The sequence below is a fragment of the Eschrichtius robustus genome, chromosome 3 (assembly GCF_028021215.1).
Source record: "Eschrichtius robustus isolate mEscRob2 chromosome 3, mEscRob2.pri, whole genome shotgun sequence".
Classification (NCBI taxonomy): Eukaryota; Metazoa; Chordata; class Mammalia; order Artiodactyla; family Eschrichtiidae; genus Eschrichtius; species Eschrichtius robustus.
In genome coordinates, this window is record NC_090826.1 from 102,301,117 (window position 1) to 102,321,791 (window position 20,675).

The following is a 20,675-nucleotide window of genomic DNA, read 5'->3' on the forward strand; positions in this document are numbered from 1 at the left end:
CCTCTGTGAGGAACGAACAGGTCTGCACTGGTGCTCATAAGGCCTGCAGTATTACAGACCTGCAGAATGGTGAGGAGAGAAACGAGGAAATGAATGAATGAAGAGGTGGTACTGTACTGGTGAAGAGTGCAGTTGATAAAATTGCAGTGCTACCTCTTACTTAGAGCCCTCATCTGTAAAATGGGTATAGCAGGGCTGTTGAGAGGGTTAAATGAGATTATGCTTGTGAAGCATTTAACACAGCACATAGTAGGTCACTAACCAGTGGCTGTATTAATGCCATCAATGGCCTTGGCATTTCAGCACCACATTCAAAGGCCCACCTGGGGTCACAGCCCTGCGATGGCTGGGAATGGTGATTATAGTGGTGTTTCCCTGACTGAGCAGTTCCCCATACAAGCAGCTGAATGCAGAGCAGGATTTTGTTTTGTAAAACAGCAGTAAGATATGGATATCTAATTGATTTATTCGTTTGTGAGCATGTATGGATGTACACACGCAGAAAGGGGTCTGGAAGGATAGTGTCCGAGCTGCCCTGAGCGGTCATCCACAGGGGAGGGGTCCATACAGGATGGTGACTGATAGGAACTCTCATTTATGCTTTATCTTTCTGCACTTGTTCAGTCTTTTACAAGTGTATATTTTGTGATTAAAAGTAGAAATGGAATGAGTGTAAAAGGACTTTCAAAGATTATTTAATGACATAAGAAAATATATATGATGCCATGTTATTAAAAAACAAGATTCAAAACTGTACATATAATGGTTATATATTCTTATGATACAATGAATGGTAACAGATTGACCATGCCTGTCTCTAGGTGTGCAACTATTGGGATTATAGTTGTGTGTGTGTGTTTTTTTAACTTTCCTTATTTTCTAAATTTCATGTATGGCTCTTATAATCATAACAATCTAGGGAAAAGAGGTAAATGAGCTTGTGCTGGAGCCCAGGCAAGGCTTTCTAGTCAGCATGGGAAACAGCAAGGAGGGCTGCTGAGTGAGGCGTAAAGTAACATGCCAGAGCCCAGATCCTGAGAAAGTCAGGAACCCTCTGGTGAGAAACATTTAATCACAAATTTCCATCAGTGGGTAAACATATCAGATTTGTTCTAAAATACTAGAAACAGCTGTGTAAAAATGTCTAATCTTTGAACTTAACTGGAAAAAGCAATTCCCTTGTCAGTGTGCCAAGCTTCCCCGTCCTGCACTGTGATGAGTGGAGTGGGAATGTGGGGTTCTCTTGGTGCTTGGGGATGAGTAGAGAGGGACGCCTTGCAGTGTTCAGAGGAGGAACCGTCTCTGGCCTCCTTTATCTAGACTCGTGTCCCCACTGTCATTGCTCTGCGCTGCTGTTTCCTCAGGCCCCTTGGGGCCCCCAGAAATTGATACTGCAGTGCTCTTGTGGTAACTTTAGGAGACTATAACTTTCAATGAAAACAGCATGCAGAGCTCTGAGGGCCTTCTTGGACCCCTGCGGAAAGTACTCGGCAAATGATAATACAAGGTGAGACCTTTAATAATTTAATCAAGGGTGTTGCTGAATGCCTACTCAGAAGAGCTCGGGGTGAGAGATTCGAGATTTATAGGTGAACTTCCTGGCATCTTTAGAAAAGCAACAGCCTCTGAGATGGATTCCCTGACAGGCAGCCCTGTAGGGCATAGTGACTGTGGGGCAGAGGTTGTAATCCATAGAGAGTAGGTGCCAGGAGTCCTTTGTCAGGGTGGTATTGGGGAGTAGTAGTAGCCTTCCACAGGCGTGCCCTGGACCCAGCAGAGGGTCTCTATCACCCGGGAGTGTCCCTGTGAGGGCTGCTTTGCTCAGGGATTTGTTGGGAATTTGAATGGCAGAGTAGGAAAGGAGAGGGAGCTTGCTCTTTGGGAATCTTAGTAGAACTGTCAGAGGGGAATAATGAAGGGCAGCAAACTTGATACACCTGATGACACCGAGATCATCTTTGGAGGACTGGCTAGGTTCTAAGCAGATGACAAGTGACTCTTTTCTAACAAAGAGGTTAGTGGTCTGGTTTTGTGATACCTGCCATCTCCAGAGGGTATCCAGTTAACTTGCTGGGAAAACGGCATAGACTCCAGCTGACCTCGCCTAACCTTTGGGTTTTGGAGCACCAGTTCCCCGAGTTCAATACAGCGGCTGCCAGTACCGTTCATGACCAGTTTGAGAGTGCCTGTTAGGACCCTTGATCATTATCCCCCATCCTCACAGCAGTCCCAGAACGGTGGGAGGTGGGACCCCCGTTCAACAGGTGATACAGTTGAGACGCAGAGAGACAGCATTATTTGCCTGAAGTTATGAGGTTGGTAGGGACCCTCAGGTTTAAGGCCGCATTTAGTCCTCCTTTGGAAGCCATGCTTTCCTCCCTGGGCTGTGCTGGGTGGAGAGCGGCAGGAGTAACTGATAGGGAAAAAAGGGAGTGGAGGGTAAGCCATGTGACTATTGTACTAAAATGCATTGTCCAAAAGAGGCTGCCTGAGCGGTAGGGGGATCTGTGCTTTTGTTCCGAGGCCGCTTCCAAGTCAGTTTGTGCTGTGCCCAGCCCTCGCACCCGAGGCAGTGCCGAGAGGAAGCAGCCAGGCCCCGTCAGTGGCAGCTGGTGGCGAGAAAGGACAGGTAGTGGATGGTGGTAGAGAAGGAAAGGGAAGAGTAACCGGTGGGGCTGGCTTTCCCCAAATAGAAATAGACAAACAACAGAAAGAGGGCAAAATCATCTTCCCAGGAAATGCTGACTGTAAGTGGGAACGGTCTAGGAATCGACGGGGATTCTGGTCGGAGTGAGACGGGATTTACAGCAGCACCCCCAGGGCTCAGCTCTAGAATCGCCTGAATACAAGCATTTACACACTCACGCACGTGCAGGTACAGACACATGCCCAGGCCTCCAGCATGTTATTGCTTGCCCCCCACCCCTGACTTATCTTTACTTATACGGGCAGATGATGCATGGAGACCAGCTCAGAGATAAAGATACAAGGATTCCTGTGGCTGACACACCTGCCCAGCAAAGATGCGTAGGTGACCCAGACAACTCGGGTGGAGTTGGAAAAACACCAAGTGCACATGTGTTTGAAAAATCCTTTCAGTGGTTTGGTAGCCTACTCCCTGTCTCCTATTTCTCTTAGACACCGTGGACTGATGATGGTCTTCACCACTGGCGGGCCCTCTCTGGAGGGTACTTGGCACGTCCTTGGCATCACGGCAGTTGGAGCTCTGGGGATGAACGTTTGGGTACCGCTGCAGTGAAGCAGCAGCCATACTGGGCTTATAGCTCTGCATGCCGGAAAGCACTTGGAAGGCAGCCTTTTTGTTGGACTTCTCTATGTAGTCCGGGCTCAGACAGTAATTCAGAGCAGTAATTCAGGACCAGTGATTTTTATAAAAGCTGTGCAACAGGTCTTTCTCCCTTGACCAGGACCAGCACAACACGCAGCCCACATTGAGTTGATAGGGTGAGCTTTCCATCGGCCCCTCACTTGACAGTGTATGGAAGGCTCTTGGCTCTGGGCCTGATGCACTATCCTGATTCCTGCCCCCAGCCTCCTCCACTTAATGCTGTTTTAGTATAGAAGCCACACTGTACATTGCAACATTGTATAGCTGAGCGCTGCACTCACAGCTCCCATTATTGAGCCCCCGCTGTATACAGGGCATTTTACAAACAGGGGAATTTCTGAGTAGTCGCTCCAGCAACCTCGTCCCGCAGGAGCATTCGGGTGGGAGAGCCTTGGGCAAAGTTTCCTGGACCACCTGCCTCCTAATCACCTGGGGTGCTGATGGAAAGGGCAGATTCCTGTTGTCTCTCTGCTCCGGACTATTTCTCTGGGGATGGGGCCAGTGAATCTGTACTTAATCTGCACCCCAGGTGGCTTGTCTGCACATAAAAGTTTGAGAAGCACTGGTTTAGGGTTTTGGGCTTGGAGGATGAGAAACCTTCCTGGGGTTGTCAGGTAATAGGCTTTTATCTGGTTTACCTCTGATGTTACCAGGGGAACTGTAGAGATCGCTTCTCCTCTGGGGACTGTTGGGCCCTTTAAGGGCCAGGCTGGGCCAGTTGGGGTCGGGTCGAGGAATGGCTGGCCCCTGAGAGGTTGTTTCCAGCCCTGGGTGGTTCCCTACCCGCTTCTGGCCCTGGTAGTGTTCAGCCTGCAGGAATTGGCACTCAGTGAAAGAATTTTGATTTCCAGTGGAATTTGTGCTGTCACAGAGTTTGACCCATGGGACTAGTGAAGAGATTGATGGGTTAGGGGAGCAAGTGACTTGGCAGATGGCAGGACAGTGATAGATGTGAGAGCACTTGGGGAAAGTGGAAACAGAGTAAGAGGAGGAGTGCCTCGGTCTGGCCGGGCCAAGGTGGGGTCCTGGGGAACAGTGATTCCAGACTTAGTCTAAACAGCTCATTCTAAGACTGATCAGACACATGGGAAATCTTTCCCAAATTGCTTATTGTTTCCCACAGTGAGTCCTTTTGAAGTGGTTGTCTTTGGCAGCCCAGAGTGTTGGGTGCACTGCTTTGTGTTCTCCAAGGTCATGGTCCAGTCATGACTTCTAGCAGTGGCTTCAAAGGCAGATTCCATAGCTCTGGTAAGTTCCTCAAGTTCAGGGTGTGAGAATGAGCGTAAGGAATACTTACGCTACAGAATCTTCCAGTTGCTCCTCAAATCAGTGCAGCATAGGGGGTCTGAATCGAGGCAGCGGGTTCACATCCTGCTCTGCCACTTACTATGACTTTGGGGAGTCACTTAGCCTCTGTGAGCCTCCGTTTCCTCATTTATAAAACGCAGACAGTAATACCACATAGGGTTATTGTTAGGATTGAACAAGATTAATATAAGAAAGCACTTGGTAAAGTGCTCTTTAAATTGGGATGGGCAGTGGAGTGATTGGCAGTGAGACACACCCCTGGATAAACAAACAAAATCTCTTAGCTGTTTCCTTAGTTGCCCAGTTAAAATAAAACACCAGAGTTGACCAGAACACATCTATTTCTGGACTCTAATTTAGCAATAGATTGTAGTGATAAATTACGCTACAGGGATTAGAGGTGGTATCACTGAAAGCGTCTCTGGGACAACTGAAGCCTCCTTGCCCTTTGAAGGAATTAACCAGGGTTTATCCTAGGGAGATACTGATAAAGCAGAAGTTTGACCACAGAAAGTCTGCATGTGGCTTTGTTGGCTAAGTAGTAGGTTAATAGGAGGGATGCGGTGCAGGGGGAGGGGGTTTGATTGTGTGTTAAAAGCTGCTTTTTCATCTATCTCCAAGGAACACATACTCTGCTTCACCAAGTCAAGTCACCATTCTTTGCCATGTGCGGATAGTAATAGCAGTAATAATAGCTACAGTGTATTATTTCACATCCCTGTGTCTGTGTGGTGAGATCATTATCCCCATTGCATAGATGATGAAACTGAGGTTTTTCAGAGGCTTGTCAACTGAAATAAAACACACAACATGAGAGCTGTGAGGTCACTTTTATTTGGGGCTTCCTGAGGACTAAAGCCTGGGAGACAGCCTCTCAGCTGGCTCTGAGGAACTGCTCCGAAGAGGTAGTGGGGGAGGTCAGCATATATATGACTTGACGCAAAGGGTACATGCAAGCAAGCACACATCTTGGTAGAAGGTTGCTGCTAGTCACGAGGAGCAGATGTCTCCATTAATGATTTTAGTGCTTTTCTAGGTATGAGAAGAAGCGAGAAATTGGGTTCATAAAATTTTCTCCTGAAAATGTCTAACTGTCTAAAGGGCTGTTCTGCCAGTTTTCCCAGAGCACAGAGTGCCTCATTCCTGATCTCTGCCCTGAACTCCTTTCAGGGTGTGTTGAAGGTCAGCAACTGCAGTGGCTAGTGACTTCATCCTTTTAGAGCCACTGGTGAGTGACATTCTTTAATTGGCAGGTTCACTAACTTGTGCAAGCTCACACATCAGGTAGGGGCAGAACCAAAATCTGACCGTCTGTCTCTGTAGTGTGTGTGTGCAATGCTTCTGTCCTGCCTGGGAGACCTTGGGGAGGAGGGCGCATGGGTGAAGGAAGGAGGACTGATGTCAGCGCGGCCTGTGGGACGGAGTTTGAGGGAACTTATTCTTGGCCACTGAGGGGCTCCTTTGGTGGGGCTCCTGGGTTGACTCTTCACAGTTGGGGCTAGGGGTGCCAGTCTCCATACGTGGGTAATGCCCAGGTCATGACCCCTGGGCTTTGCACAGTGGTTGATTCCTTTCCTAATTTCAGCATTGACCCACAGCAGGGTGCGCTCATAGTCACCCTGGAAGACCACCTAGGAAGTTCATCTGGGGTAAAATGATGCAACAGCCTGCTTTCCTTAGGGGGCCTGAAAACACACACACACACACACACACACACACAACCGTGTGTGTACCTCTTGGGGTCATTTGCTCTAGATTTTGCCTGTTTCTGTGGGTGCTTTAAGTTCATCTAGAATCTATGGGAATGACTTTTAGTTTTGAATTTGTAGGAATGAGAAGTAACTGATTCTCTGTATTGGTTTAGGGTTTCCTTTCTTCTCTTCTTGTCCAAAGGTGTAGGGTGACAGTGTGTCCCAGATTTTTTTGGACAGACCAAGCTTAAGTATTTTGCTGTGTTGTCCCAATAAAAAAAAGTCCTAGAAAATAAGTTTAGGCAAATTATAATCAAATCAAGTCAGTAATTTTACAATGAAATGTGCCTTACCTACAGAAATTCTAAAGTTCACAGTATTAGGCTTTGAAAAAATATGATCACTGTTGATAGAGAAGAAGTGATAGTCTTTTTTTGGGTCTTGGAGTGGCAGAAAGAAAATAGTAAGTAGGGAGTAAAGATCAGCTTACTCGGACTTCCCTGGTGGTGCAGTGGTTAAGAATCCGCCTGCCAGTGCAGGGGACACGGGTTCGAGCCCTGGTCCGGGAAGACCCCACATGCCACGGAGCAACTAAGCCCGTGCGCCACAACTACTGAGCCTGTGCTCTAGAGCCCGAGAGCCAAAACTACCGAGCCCACGTGCCACAACTACTGAAGCCCATGCGCCTAGAGCCCGTGCTCCGCAACAAGAGAAGCCACCACAATGAGAAGCCCGTGCACCGCAACGAAGAGTAGCCCCTGCTCGCCGCAACTAGAGAAAGCCCGCACGCAGCAACGGAGACCCAATGCAGCCAAAAATAAAAAAAATAAATAAAGTGCAGACTCAATTAAAAAAAAAAAAAATCAGCTTACTCTTTGCCGGGGGGTGGGATGGGTGGGTGTTGGCACTGTGTGTGTGTGTGTAGAAGTTTCTTAAATTCAAAATGAAATTTATAACTTTTTTTTTAACAATATATTTTTAAAATTTAATTAATTTATTTATTTTTGGCTGCATTGGGTCTTTGTTGCTGCTCACGGGCTTTCTCTAGTTGCAGCGAGCAGGGCTACACTTTGTTGCAGTGTGCAGGCTTTTCATTGCGGTGGCTTCTCTTGTTGCAGAGCACGGGCTCTAGGTGTGCGGGCTTCAGTAGTTGTGGCACGCAGTCTCAGTAGTTGTGGCGCACAGGCTTAGTTGCTCAGCGGTATGTGAGATCTTCCTGGACCAGGGCTTGAACCAGTGTCCCCTGCGTTGGTGGGTGGATTCTTAACCACTGCACCACCAAGGAAGTCCTATAACGTTTTGACGAGGGTTAATTAACATGGCATAAATGTGCTAGCTGATTATCTTGTGTTATTTTTTTTCAGGGAAAGAAATAGAGAGAGGCACAAATCACCCCGGAATAAAGATGGCAGAGGGTCAGAAAAATCTGTCACCATTCAAGCGCCCACCGGAGAGCCCCTGTTGGCAAATGATTCTACTCGGACAGAAGAAGCTCAGGTAAGGATCAAAGGCAGTCTGTAAGTACACTGGCACTTGATCAAGCCTCTTTTCTGTAAATGTTTTCCTAAGTCTTGTTGTAATAGGTTCTCTTGGGTTTTTATCTTTATTTTTCTAGCATGTTAATTAGTTTATCTATATCCTGTGGTTTCTTGTTGGTCTAAGGACAGCCTGACCTACCATTGGCTAGCTTGAGGATTCTTCTGAAGTGTGATTGGTTGGCCTGCTTTGAATGGTGTTGAAAAGAAGCCAGCAAGGCTGACGACAGAGCAGAGAAGGGAAAGTTGCAGGCTGCAGGCTGAGACTCACTCCAAAGTAGAGCAGTGTAAGAGAGAAGGAAACTCGCTCTCCAGAGACCCTAAGTCATGTTAGGAAGAAGAGCTGAGAGGTTAGGACAGCCCAGACGAAGCCTCACTAAACCTGGAGCTGTACACTTAGATGCCTGCTAGGGAAACATAGGTGAGTGAAATAGACCCTGGGTTACACAGAAGAGGCAAAAATATATCAGGCTAGCTTGGGAATAAATAGCAATCTGCGTGGCATGTCAGTGTCATGGCTGTGGCGTGGAGTGATGGAATCTGGCACCTGGAGAATGCATTTCCTCTGTCAAGGAAGCAGCAGGAATGCAGGAATTCAGTGTTCCTGGGTCTTGCAATATTTAAGAAAAGCTGGAAGTTAGGATTTTGTGTGAAATCATCCAATTTTAAAATATGGACTATTTATAAATTTTTTTAAAACATTGTGTGCGTTCTTCTCTCTGGGTCCCAACTGTCTCACAGTCTACTTGATTTGAATAAACATCTGAGCTATACTCAGAAACATGTTTGCACAGCCCCTTGAAGTATATGCATGTCTAGCCTTGGCCCCAAATAAACTGATGTGTGCCCACACAGCTGTAAAGATATAGATAAGCATGTATCTGTGTGTACCTATGGGTACAGACAGATGTGCATTTATAAGCAGATATATGGACTGAAATTGGAATTCTTCAGAGCATGCAACATGCTCTTAGAAGCCAGAGCTGCAGTTGTGGTTGAATGTGGGGTTTGTTCAGTGGTAAGTAAATGTCTTTAGTCCTTACTATTGCACAGCCTGCCTTGGCTCTGGGACAGTCATAGGGATGCAGAGCCAGAGGGCCAGAGGAATGGTTGGATGGATGGAGCCAGTCCTAAGACTGGACCACCCTTAAGTGCTGCAGGGGTCAGTTTCCTCCTGGATGTGAATTCAGAGGTGCTGGTGGCCCACTGTGAAGGCATTTTCGTCTGTCATCTTCTCTACATCTTGTAGCTCACTAGGAAGCTACATTAGGAAGCTGTTGGTGTTTACACCAGGGAAAAGCATTGAAGTGGGCATTTGGAGGCTGTATTTCTCAGCAGCTATGTGACTTGACTTTGGGCATTCACAACCTTTGTGGGCCTCTGTCTCTTCATTGAAAATCCAGGGGATTGAGATAGAAGATCTAAGATCCTTTCTCTTCTAAGAACCTCAGTCTTGGGAAGATTCTTGGACATCTTCATTTTTTAGGCACAGATGTGCACATATTCTTAAAATGGACAGGGGATTTAGTTAGCAACTCTTTGGCAGGAAAAAGTGTGAGTAGCTAAATCAGCTACGTAGCAAAATGACCACAATACTAGTGATCATTATTTCAACACCGGTCATCAACTGAATATTAGGCCCAATACAAAACATGGAATCCAATATTTGCCTTCACTAAGAGTGTTACAAAGTAACTTTACTAATCTGTAAACTCACCTTATGTTAAAGCAAATTGTCCATCTTTGGATGTGTGGCTGTTTCTTCTTGTGCTTGTGTTTTTTTCTTTTTCAAAATTGAAGTAAATTCACACAGAGAAATAAACAGATCTTAAGTGTACAGTTTGAAAAGTTGTAATAGCTGAATAAACCCATATAACCCACACTCCTATTGAGATATATTTCTTTCACTCTTGAAAGTTCTCTTATGCTTCCCAGTCAACCCCTGCCCCCCAAACCCCTCTAAGGCAAGCCCTGCTTTGATTTCTATCACTGTAGATTAGTTTTGCCTGTTTTAGAATTTAATATAATTGGAATCATATTCTTTTGTTTTGGACTTTTTTCACTCGGCATAATAACTTTGAGATCCATCCATGTTTTGCTGTGTTTCAGCAATTCATTCTTTTTTATTTTTGCTGAGTAGTGTTCTAGTGTATGAATATACCACAATTTGTTATCCATTCTCATGGTGGATAGACATTTGGGTTGCATCGTTTTTGGCATGAAAATAAAGATGTTAAGAACATTCTGGTTCAAATCTTTTTGTGGACATATGTTTTCATTTATTTGGGGTAAAAATCTGGGAGTAGAATTGCTGGGCCATACGGTTAAGTGTAAATCTACATTTATATGAAACTACCGGACCAGTTTTCAAGAGTGATTGTACCATTTTAAACTTCCACCTGCAGTGAGAGAGTAGCGGTTGCTTCTGGCTGTTATCTTAACTAGTAACTTCCCTCATAGTACTTGATACTTGTAACTTTCCAAGTTGAAGAACTATTGTTCGCAGGTCCAGACCTTCCCTGCCGCCACCACTATTTCTTGCCATAACTTATACATTTCATGAATCATAATTTTTTTGATTGTTACTAGATTTGAGGTTATTGTTTGGCTGTGAGATCTCTATCTTGCTGATTCAGCTATTAACTTAGATTTTTCTAAATTGGTATCTTACGCATTAATTGCACCCAACTTACCACCATGGCTGACTGTTTTTTCCAAGTTAAATCATATACACAAATTTCTGAGGCAAAAACCTCTTTGGACCCAATGTGGCTTTTCATTGTCTTCTTGCTCTGTTGTTGCTTTGGAATGACATCCTAGTTGCTAGAGAAGTAGCGAAATTGTTTAAAACCCTGGCAACTGGATCATGTTAAATGAAGAGACAATCACTCCAAACTACCTCAGACTTTAAAAAGTAAGAGAAAGTGAGACAGTGAAAGCAAGAAAGTAAAAGGCACACATTTTAGTAATCTCAGTATTTTTATGCTCTTGATGTTTAATTCGCCCTGAGAACATGTGTTTAGGGAGGAAGTTTTGAGCTGTCCTGGCCAGAGATACTTGCATCTGCTTAGCTTGTTCAATGAGAAATGTTGTCAGAGTGCTTGATACTTATTGAAAACATCATGGAGTTTTAAAAGATGTGTGTACCAACTACAGGTGGCTTTTGATTTGTATGTAGCCATGTAAGTTTCCCTCCTGTGCAAGATCTTCCCTCCTCAGAGCTCCTGGAGGGCATAGTAATACTCCCCACTCAGGGGTTGGGCTTTAAAGTAAGCCTTTATCGCCCAGCCATGAATCAAGAAGGAAATGCAGAGGGTTCTCTCCTTAGGCGGTAGGTGAGCTCGCACACGTTAGTCTAACAGCAGGATTGTCTGTCCCCGAGCCTCTCAGGGATGCCAACACAGTGGACGATAATCACTGTTGTAGTCACGAATCACCCAAACACACAAACAGGTCAAATTATGTTTTCTCTGTTTGAAAAGGTAAATGTATAGTACATTTTGAAAAATTTCAATGAAAATTGTTAAAGTTAAAAAATTTCCTCTATTTAAAGAGCTAAGCCTCCATTTCCCAGGAAGCCCACGCATGTGGGTTGGTTGAAGGAGGTGGGCCCTCCCTGTCCCCCGTGCCTCCGCGGGCTTTGTGGCTTTTACACGTGACCTGCCATGTGGCTCTTCACCCTCACTGTCCTCTCCCTGTCAGGATGACAACTGGGGGGAGACCACCACGGCCATCACGGGCACGTCGGAGCACAGCATCTCGCAGGAGGACATCGCCCGCATCAGCAAGGACATGGAGGACAGCGTGGGGCTGGACTGCAGGCGCTACCTGGGCCTCACCGTCGCCACGGTGCTCGGACTCCTGGTCTTCCTCACCCCTATCGCCTTCATCCTGCTGCCCCCCATCCTGTGGCGGGAGGAGCTGGAGCCTTGCGGCACCATCTGCGAGGGACTCTTCATCTCCATGGCATTCAAGCTCCTCATCCTGCTCATTGGGACCTGGGCGCTGTTCTTCCGTAAGCAGAGAGCTGACGTGCCGCGGATCTTCGTGTTCCGTGCCCTCTTGTTGGTCCTCATCTTTCTCTTCGTGGTTTCCTATTGGCTTTTTTACGGGGTCCGCATTTTGGACTCTCGGGACCGAAATTACCAGGGCATCGTGCAATACGCCGTCTCCCTCGTGGACGCCCTCCTCTTCATCCACTACCTGGCCGTTGTCCTGCTGGAGCTCAGACAGCTGCAGCCCATGTTCACGCTGCAGGTGGTCCGCTCCACTGATGGCGAGTCCCGCTTCTACAGCTTTGGACACCTCAGGTGAGGGGGATCGTCTAGGGGCGGAAGGACCACTGATGTCTTGCTAGAAGACGGCTAGTCTTCAACAAGTGAGGGGTGACGGCAGGTGCCAAGAGCCAGGACCGGGCTCTGACTCTTTTTTTCAGGTTTTGGGAGGAGGTGTGTGTGTGTGTGTGTGTGTGTGTGTCTGTGTGTGTGTGTCTGTGTGTATGGCAGGCTGGAGGTGGGGTTGTTCATGTGCATTGACTTTCCTGATTTCTAGATGGTGTGGCACAGGTACTGGCTCTCTTCCAGCTTGGAGTTTTGTTGGGCCTATTTCCAAAGTTGTTGGCAGCTCTTAAAAATGATGGAGAAAGGAAGCCTTAGTGATGGCTGCTGACCTTGCTCAGGAAATTGGCCTGTGAACGATAGAGTAATCAGCGGTTCCATTTTGTTCATAATGGTACATCTGGTTTACCCCATTGTCCCAATAAATTATATGGTCACCTTAGTGATCCTCCAGTAAAGAATCAAGTACAAATTTGGAAGAGTTGAGTGTTTTAAAAATGTATGCGCGTGAGAAGAAGTTAGAAATACATTAAGATGTCATATTTTAAATCTGTGCATAAAATCTAATTATTTTGTCGTTAACTACAAGAGTGATCATCATTATTTATTTTATTTTGTTTTTATTTACCCTGAGGTAAGCACTTTGTATAGATTGTCTTCACAGAACTCTTTGGTGTGGGTACTATTAATCCCTATATTACAGATGAGGAGATGGGGGTTTAGGGAATTTAAGTAATTTATACAAAAGAACATGACTAGCTTTGTTTAGGATCCACTAGATGCCATGAAGCCAGACCTAAGTTAATGCCCCCATTATGGCATCTCTCACGTGGCATCATTGGCCTATTTTTCTATGTTTTCTTCCACAAACTGTGGGCTCCCTGAGGACAGGTGCTGTGTCTTACTCTTCTTTGCATCCTCAGTGCCTGGCCTAGAGCATAGCACATGGTTGGCACTCAGATGGTTACCGGATGAGAGAATGACCTGGGATGTGTGACATTGTCCTCTCCTAGGGCTCTCCTCCCTCCTCTGCATCAACATGTGTGTCGACGTGTGTAACCTGCTTGGCGTATGGTAAGCACTTTGTTGGTTGTAGCTATTACTGCTGTGATACTGCAAAGCGGCCAAGATGGCAAGGGCACCTTAGTGGAGATCAGAACAATGAATGGGCTTTGTCATATTTTTGGCTGGGGCCCCGGGGAGGTGGCCCAACCCCGGTTTGGAGTCCGTGATACTGCCAAACCATCTCGGTGTTGGCACGAATCTTCTTTCATTCCTCTGGCTCAGATGTACCGCCTGAGGACGGGGTGGTTTCAGGCCTGTGCCACTTTGACCGATCCTTGGAGGGAATCGGTGTCTGATGCCCAGGCTCTATGCAGCGAAATCAGGTGTATTGAGTCCTTTGCAGATGCCAGAGGGGCTCTGAAGGCAAGTAAGTCTCTGCTGCTTATTCATCTCAGGCAGCTTTCTTTCCCCATATTTTACATTGGAGAATGACCAGCAGACTTGTATTAAACGTCTGCTGCCTACAGAGCCCGGACCTGGGGGGCTCCAGAGACACAGGGTGCCTGCCTCCAAAGCTCTATCCCGGAATTCCTTGGAGGGGGACCAGTGCCACACTGTGCAGTGCACAGTTGCAGACACAGGCCTTGGAATGGGCGACGGGAACACAGGAGGACGGTGGGGGGACTTCAGGCAGTGACAGAGATAAAGCCCGGCCACACATCGATCTCAGGACTGGACAGGTTTTGCTAAAGGTCAGGAGGGTGGAGAGAAATCCAGCTCTGGTCACAGAGAGATGAGTGACATTTGGGACTCTGTAAATGTAAGTAGCTAATACCCTGGCCCGTTGTGAGGCCTGCCGTGGTTTTGTGTATTGGCTCAGCCCTAGTTGTGTGAATCCCACCTGCGGAGGTGGAAAGGAGAAGGGAGCCTTCCCACTTTAGGTAGTCCAGACAGTGGGGCTGACTCCCTCCGTGGGCTCCCATGTCCCTCCTCCCTCTAGGACTGCTTGCTCTGCGTGCTGGATCAGGGTGGAGGCGGGGAGGGGACACACAAAACAGCCCCAGGGCAGTGTGCCACGGTATGTGCAGAAAATTGTGGGTGGTGCCGGTTCCTCACCACATGGCTGCGCCAGCCAGGGGTAGACCTGGGCAGGAGACGCAGGGCCCACGGTGCCGTGTGGCCCAGGGCTTGCCGCGGACCCCTCGGGGTTGTCCTCGCCATGACCAAACAGCTGCCTAGTCCTTACCTGCTATCCCTGAAGCCACTCACCCCAGCTCCCCAGGGAGACGGAAGGCGGCCCGGGGGTGGCCCCGTATCTTCCTTCCAGCCCCTCTGCAGGGCCATTTGTTTCCCTCCTCTCCTGCCTTCATAAGGCCCGTCTTGCCCCTCACATGGAGACCCTGGCTGTGGGGTGGAAAGATGGCCAGGGAAGGAGAGGTGTCTTTACTCCCAGAACCCTCGGGCGGGGCCGGCCACCCATGTGACAGCCAGGCTGCGAGATCTGGGGCGGGCTCGGCATCCGTCTCTCCCTGCTGGCCCCCGTGGGCCTGTCACCCGCCGAGCCTTGGGCTAAATCTGGTCTAAACCCATCGGTGGCTGGAAGAGTCACTGGGCCAGAAATAGAACTTCTAAGCCCTTTTGTAAAGTGTCGAAACAGGAGGGAAGGGGGAATCGGAATAGACACAAAGCAAGTCCCGGGGATCAGAATAGCAGGTCACCTCCAGACCCGCCCGGAATCAGGCCAGTCTACTCCCCCGTTATGTAAGGCCCTCCCCGGAGCAGCTACCTACTGGGCTGGGATGCAGAGCGATGGCGAGTTCTTTTGTTGTTTGGTTTTCAAAGGTGATTTTATAAAGTCAACTGAGCTATTTTTGAGAATAGTCAGAAAAATGTCTATTCTTTAGTGTCTTAAAATATGCTTCTCCTTAGCTCTCATAAAAGTACTTGCAGGGGCCTTGCGTGTTGGCAGGAATGGGGGTCTGGGCTTATTTGAAAACTTTCAGAAATGTAAAAGGTTCCAGTTGTACAAAGTGAGACCCCAAAGTAGATTAAGATACATCTTAACCTTTGCCCAGTGCCGTAGGGATTACCAGGGCTCTTCGGGATGTCTCCCTTTCCCCTCCTCGCTGCTGTCAGGGGTGGGGGCAGGTGCTGTAGTGGTGTCGCCCCTTTACAATTGAGGGCCCCGAGCCATAGGTTCAGGGACCTGCTTGAGACCGCAAGGAACCAGCGCCTTCCTGTGCCTCACACTCTGTCCCCGTGTTCTCCGCAGCATCCTGGGGTCTTGGCACATTGGGTTCGTAATTCTCCACACATACCTCACGTGTCACTTTTCTTGGCCAAGTTCTCGCAATGAGTTGCTAACTTTTCCAGGATTTCACCAAACACTAGGTTTTGATCTGACTGTATCTGGGGAGAAACCCAGAAGAAAAAAGAGACTTAAAATGACTTTTAATGATCCTCATTAATGATTTCTCAGTTTTGAAATCTTTAAAGGTAAATCCTGTAAATATTGGAGCATAGCAGCCAGTGTAATTGACTGACTGGATCCAAGATGCAGAACAAAGCAACAACAATGGAAACCTTACCAGTTAACACTGACATAGACCTTAACATGTGCCAGGTACCTTCTAAGCTCTTAACATGTAACTCATTGAATCGTCACAGCAATCCTGTGAGGTAGGCACTGTTACCCTCATTTTCAGGTGAGGAAACTGAGGCTTGGAGGAGTTATGTAGGTTGTCTATGGCCACACAGTTTGTAATTGTGGGAGCCAGGATCTGAGCCCAGGCTGGTTCCAGAATGATCTTAACCGTTTCACCGTGGTGCCCCTGAACAGATGTGTTCATGTTCACGTCACTGCTTTAAGAACGCATGAGTGGACTTGTAAGCATTTTTTGAGTGCTTACCATGAACCAGGCTGGGTGCTAGATATTTGTGTACACCTTATTCTATCTCATTTAAATCATAGCTTCAGGGCTGGAAAGGAGGGTGTGAAGAGGATTGTCAGAGATGGCTGGCTCCCACTCTACGGTCATTCCTTAGCTCCATTGGTTCTTTTATTCAGTCGCTCAGCAAAACAAAGCCTCTGCCTTATAACCACAGTAGTAAGTAGGTTTGAGGCTTTGTCTGGTCAAACTTTTTTTTTCTTTTTTTTTTTTTTTTAATTTATTTTTGGCTGCGTTGGGTCTTCATTGCTGCACGTGGGCTTTCTCTAGTTGCGGTGAGCGGGGGCTACTCTTTGTTGTGGTGCAGGGGCTTCCCGTTACGGTGGCTTCTCTTGTGGAGCACGGGCTCTAGGCACACAGGCTTCAGTAGTTTTGGTGCGTGGGCTCAGTAGTTGTGGCTCGCGGGCTCTAGAGCGCAGGCTCAGTAGTTGTGGCGCACGGGCTGAGTTGCCCTGTGGCATTTGGGATCTTCCTGGACCAGGGCTCGAACCTGTGTCCCCTGCATTGGCAGGCGGATTCTTAACCACTGTGCCACCAGGGAAGTCCCCTGGTCAAACATTTTTAACTTTCTGTTTGTCACATGTCCTGAAGAATAGCAGTCCCCAACCTTTTTGGCACCAGCGACCGGTTTCATGGAAGACAATTTTTCCACGGATATGAGCGGGGTGGGGGGGTGGTGGGGGGCGGGTCAGGCGGTAATAGGAGTGCTGGGGAGCGACAGATGAAGCTTTGCTCGCTGGTCCGCTGCTCACCTCCTGCTGTGTGGCCCGGTTCCTAACAGGCCGAGGACCGCTACCGGTCCGTGGCCTGGGGGTTGGGGACCCCTGCCAAAGAAGACCTCTTTTATCTATGGCTGTTAAAACCACCCCAAAACTTAGTAGTTAGGGCAACATTATTATCTTCTCTCATAGTTCTGTGGGCTGGCCTCAGCTAGGAGGTTCTTTGGCTGCTCTGGCCAGTGGTCCCTGTGTAATTGCAGTCATGTGGTGAATCCACTGGGATTTTGCTGCTTTCTTGTCCAGGGTATTCTGTGGTTCTCTCCTTCCCCAGAGGGCCTTCCCTCTGGGGGAGTAGTGTCTTCATTAGTGTAGCTAGACAGCTTCTCAGGGCTCCTAAGAACACACAAGCAGAGCTCTCTAAGCTCTCTTTTAAGGCTTAGGCCTGGAACTCGCCCAGTACTACTTGCACTGCATCCTCTTCTTAGAGCAAGTCAGAGCCCCAGCCCAGATTTAAGGGGCAAAGACTGCACCAGGTGGGGGATATTGGAAGCGTTGGTTCACTGGGGTTCACTGTGTGGCAGGCTCCCACAACAACCTCAGACCCTCATTCTCAGAGCCTGCGTATTCTTATAGTTCTCAAAAATTTAATTATTGACTTTGAGATCTCCAAGAATCCAGAAGTAACATATTTCAAGTCAGGGAAAGAGCTGCTATAAGGAGGTACATGAACATCAATGGAGGGTGATCGCTGGTAGTCATCAGCAAGGACAGAAACCACAAAAGCAGATTTAACTCTCGTCTCAGTCCTCTGGGAAACTTGTCTGTTCACAGTGACCCATTCTGTAAGATATTCATATTGCCGAAGCTCCGTTGTACCTAATTCAGCCAGCAGGTTTTTTAACTCAATGCTTCATTCATTGAGACTAAAAGTATCTTACGAATTGGCATTGACTGTGGACCATTTAATCGAAGTTCTGGTTACTGATCACAGAACCACCCATGCTTTAGAAGAAATGATCCTTGGATTGCTTTTCAAACAGTGGAAATTTATGATCATGTATGACTGTAGCATTGTGTTGAAAAGGAACTAATACAGACTGAATGTGTTCCTTGAAAGATTCATAGCTAGAAATGAGGAAACAAGGAACGTGTTATTGGATGATGGAGAAAAGGTGATCTTTGTAATAAAATGGCAAAGAACTTGGCGGGATTATGTTCATGTTTTAGTGTTTTCGTGGGAGGTAGAACTTAGAAGCAATGAGATTGGATATTTAGCGGAGGAGATTTCTAAGCAAAGCATTGAAGGTACAGCTTGGATCCTCCTTATTGCTTGTGGTAAAATGGGAGGAAAGGGATGAACTGAAGGAGGAATTGTTAAGCCAACGGCAACCAGAACTTGAAGATTTGGAAAATTCTCGGCCTATCCATGTCGCAAACAAAATGACGACGCATATACTAAAGAGAACACCAAGGGGGTGGCTGACAGCCATTTGATAAGCAGATGAGTATATGGGTGTGAATCAGGGATGGACTCAGCCATCTCAGCAGAAGCCAGGAATAAAGATGGGATTATACCCGTAGAAACACTGTCAGCTGGGACTAAAGGAAACAGAAAGTGGGATGGAATGAGGGAATGCTATGAACATGCATTATCCTTCAAGAAAAGAGAAGAATGACTCCAAAGGTGATTCGGATTCATCACTCCTACCACAGGGCCAGGGGCAAGGCTGCTTCCCCATTGGTTTCAGAGGATGGTCCCCTGCCTGGATTTCAGTGGGCCAGGTGCCCAGTGCAGACAGCTCCATTGGCAGGGCCACCCCACAGAGCCTTAGGAGGGTGATGTTGCCACCCCAGTGAGCCCCAAGGGCAAAGTGTTGAATCAAAGAGGATTATTCTGAAGCGTTAAGATCTATGTAGGGACTTCCCTGGTGGCGCAGTGGTTAAGAATCCACTTGCCGACGCAGCGGACACGGGTTTGATCCCTGGCCCGGGAGGATCCCACATGCCGTGGAGTGACTAAGCCCGTGTACCACAACTACTGAGCCTGTGCACCACAACTGCTGAAGCCCGAATACCTAGAGCCCGTGCTCCGCAACAAGAGAACCCACCGCGATGAGAAGCCCGTGCGCCACACTGAAGAGTAGCCCCCGCTCGCTGCAACTAGAGAAAAGCCCTCACGCAGCAGCGAAGACCCAACGCAGCCAAAAAAAAAATCTGATGGAATTTGCCTTGCTAGGTTTTGGACTTGCTTCGGACCCATTACTCCCTCCTTCTTTCCAGTCTCCCCCTTTTGGAATGGGAATGTCTATCCTGTGCCTGATCCACCATGAAATTTTGTAAGCACATAACTTGTGTGGTTTCACAGGTTCACTGTGAAGCTGGAGAGGAATTTTGCCTCAGGTCTCACCATATCTGATTTAGATGATATTTAGATGAGACTTTGGACTTTAGGCTGAGAGTTGATGCTGGAATGAGTTAAGAGACTGGGGGCTGTGGAGATGGAATGAATGTGTTTTGCAGGAAGGACATGAATTTTGGGGGAACCAGAGGTGGAATGTTACCCCCAAATTCATTGGTTGAAGCTCTAAACCCCCAGTGTGGCTATGTTTGGATATAGGACCTCTAAAGAAGTAATTAAGGTCAAGGGAGTTCATAGATCTTCTAAAATTAGTGGCCTTAGAAGGAGAGACACCAGAGAGCTTGCCTGCACGCTCTCTCCCCTGGTGCACGCAGACTGGGGAAATACCATGTGAGGGCACAGTGAGAAGGCAGCCATCTGCAAGCCAGGGGAGAGAGTCCTCAGCAGAAACTGAATTGGCCAGACCTTGAGCTTGGACTTCTAGGCTCCAGAACTGTAGGAAAAGACGCTCCTGTTGTTTAAACCACTCGGTCTCTGGTATTTTGTTACGGCAGCCCGAGCTAAGACAGGAACGTTAGGCACCCTGGTGACCTTTGACCCTAAAGCCCCAGGAAACCACGGATCAATGAGCAGAGCTTAACCCCATGAAACAGAGCTCCTATTGTCCTCTCTTCCAGCTCACGCCTGCATCTTCCCAGCTTGAGTGGGGCCCTTGTTTCTCTCGATGGCACTTTGGTTTTCTAGTTAGAAGTGAAAAAAGGAGAGTCTCCTGGGGAGGTTAAGGTTACTCCAGTAACGCCGGGATATAGCCAGCTCCACTGGAGATCTTGCATCTGTGATTCTGGGTCAAATGATATCAAAGCTGGTGATTACCCCACTGATGAGGCTTGGCCGTCACGCTGGGCTGTGGGCCCCTCCCTCGCCACGTTCAGGACCAGCACCAACTGTCGCGGGCCTGGCTCCATCGCCTGTGAAGTGAGGGCGTGTTTTAAAATGACCGCCAAAGGTCTTGGTTCATGTTTTTTATGATCATGGTTTCCCATGCAGTCTCAGTTTTGGAAATGTGCCTTCTTGCGTAGCTGCTTTTCAGTAAAGATATTAGCAGTCCCCACCCCCACTCCCTAAGGAAACAAAGGATGAAAACGAGTAAGAGCTAAAGAGTAGCGTGTGCAGATTTTTGCTCACGCTCTGCTCTGCTGTGGGAGAATTTCGAAGGCGGGCTCAGAGCTGCCGTTTGTGGTTTGGCCCCGTGGTGCCTGTTAAAAGTGGCTTTAACGAGAGTGGAAGGTGCCGGACACTGCGGGCCTGTGTTTGCTCAGCTGCCTACTGGCAGCAGCCACAGCTGGGAAGGCTGCCCTCGCACGGCGTCTGCCCACAGATCCTCGCTCTGAGGCGGAGAGTAAGGGGACGGAGCCCTGGGCGTG

At 47.8% G+C, this 20,675-nt stretch overlaps 1 protein-coding gene across 3 annotated transcripts in view; it reads left to right on the forward strand.

Moving 5' to 3' along the window:
- The window catches only part of VANGL1 (VANGL planar cell polarity protein 1), a 51,015-nt gene that overhangs the window by 9,961 nt on the left and 20,379 nt on the right, over positions 1 to 20,675 (forward strand). For all 3 annotated transcript variants that reach the window (XM_068540571.1, XM_068540570.1, XM_068540572.1), the window contains 2 exons: positions 7,713 to 7,845; positions 11,586 to 12,193. In XM_068540571.1, the coding sequence (XP_068396672.1) occupies positions 7,713 to 7,845; positions 11,586 to 12,193 (741 nt within the window). The remainder of the gene's footprint in view (positions 1 to 7,712; positions 7,846 to 11,585; positions 12,194 to 20,675) is intronic.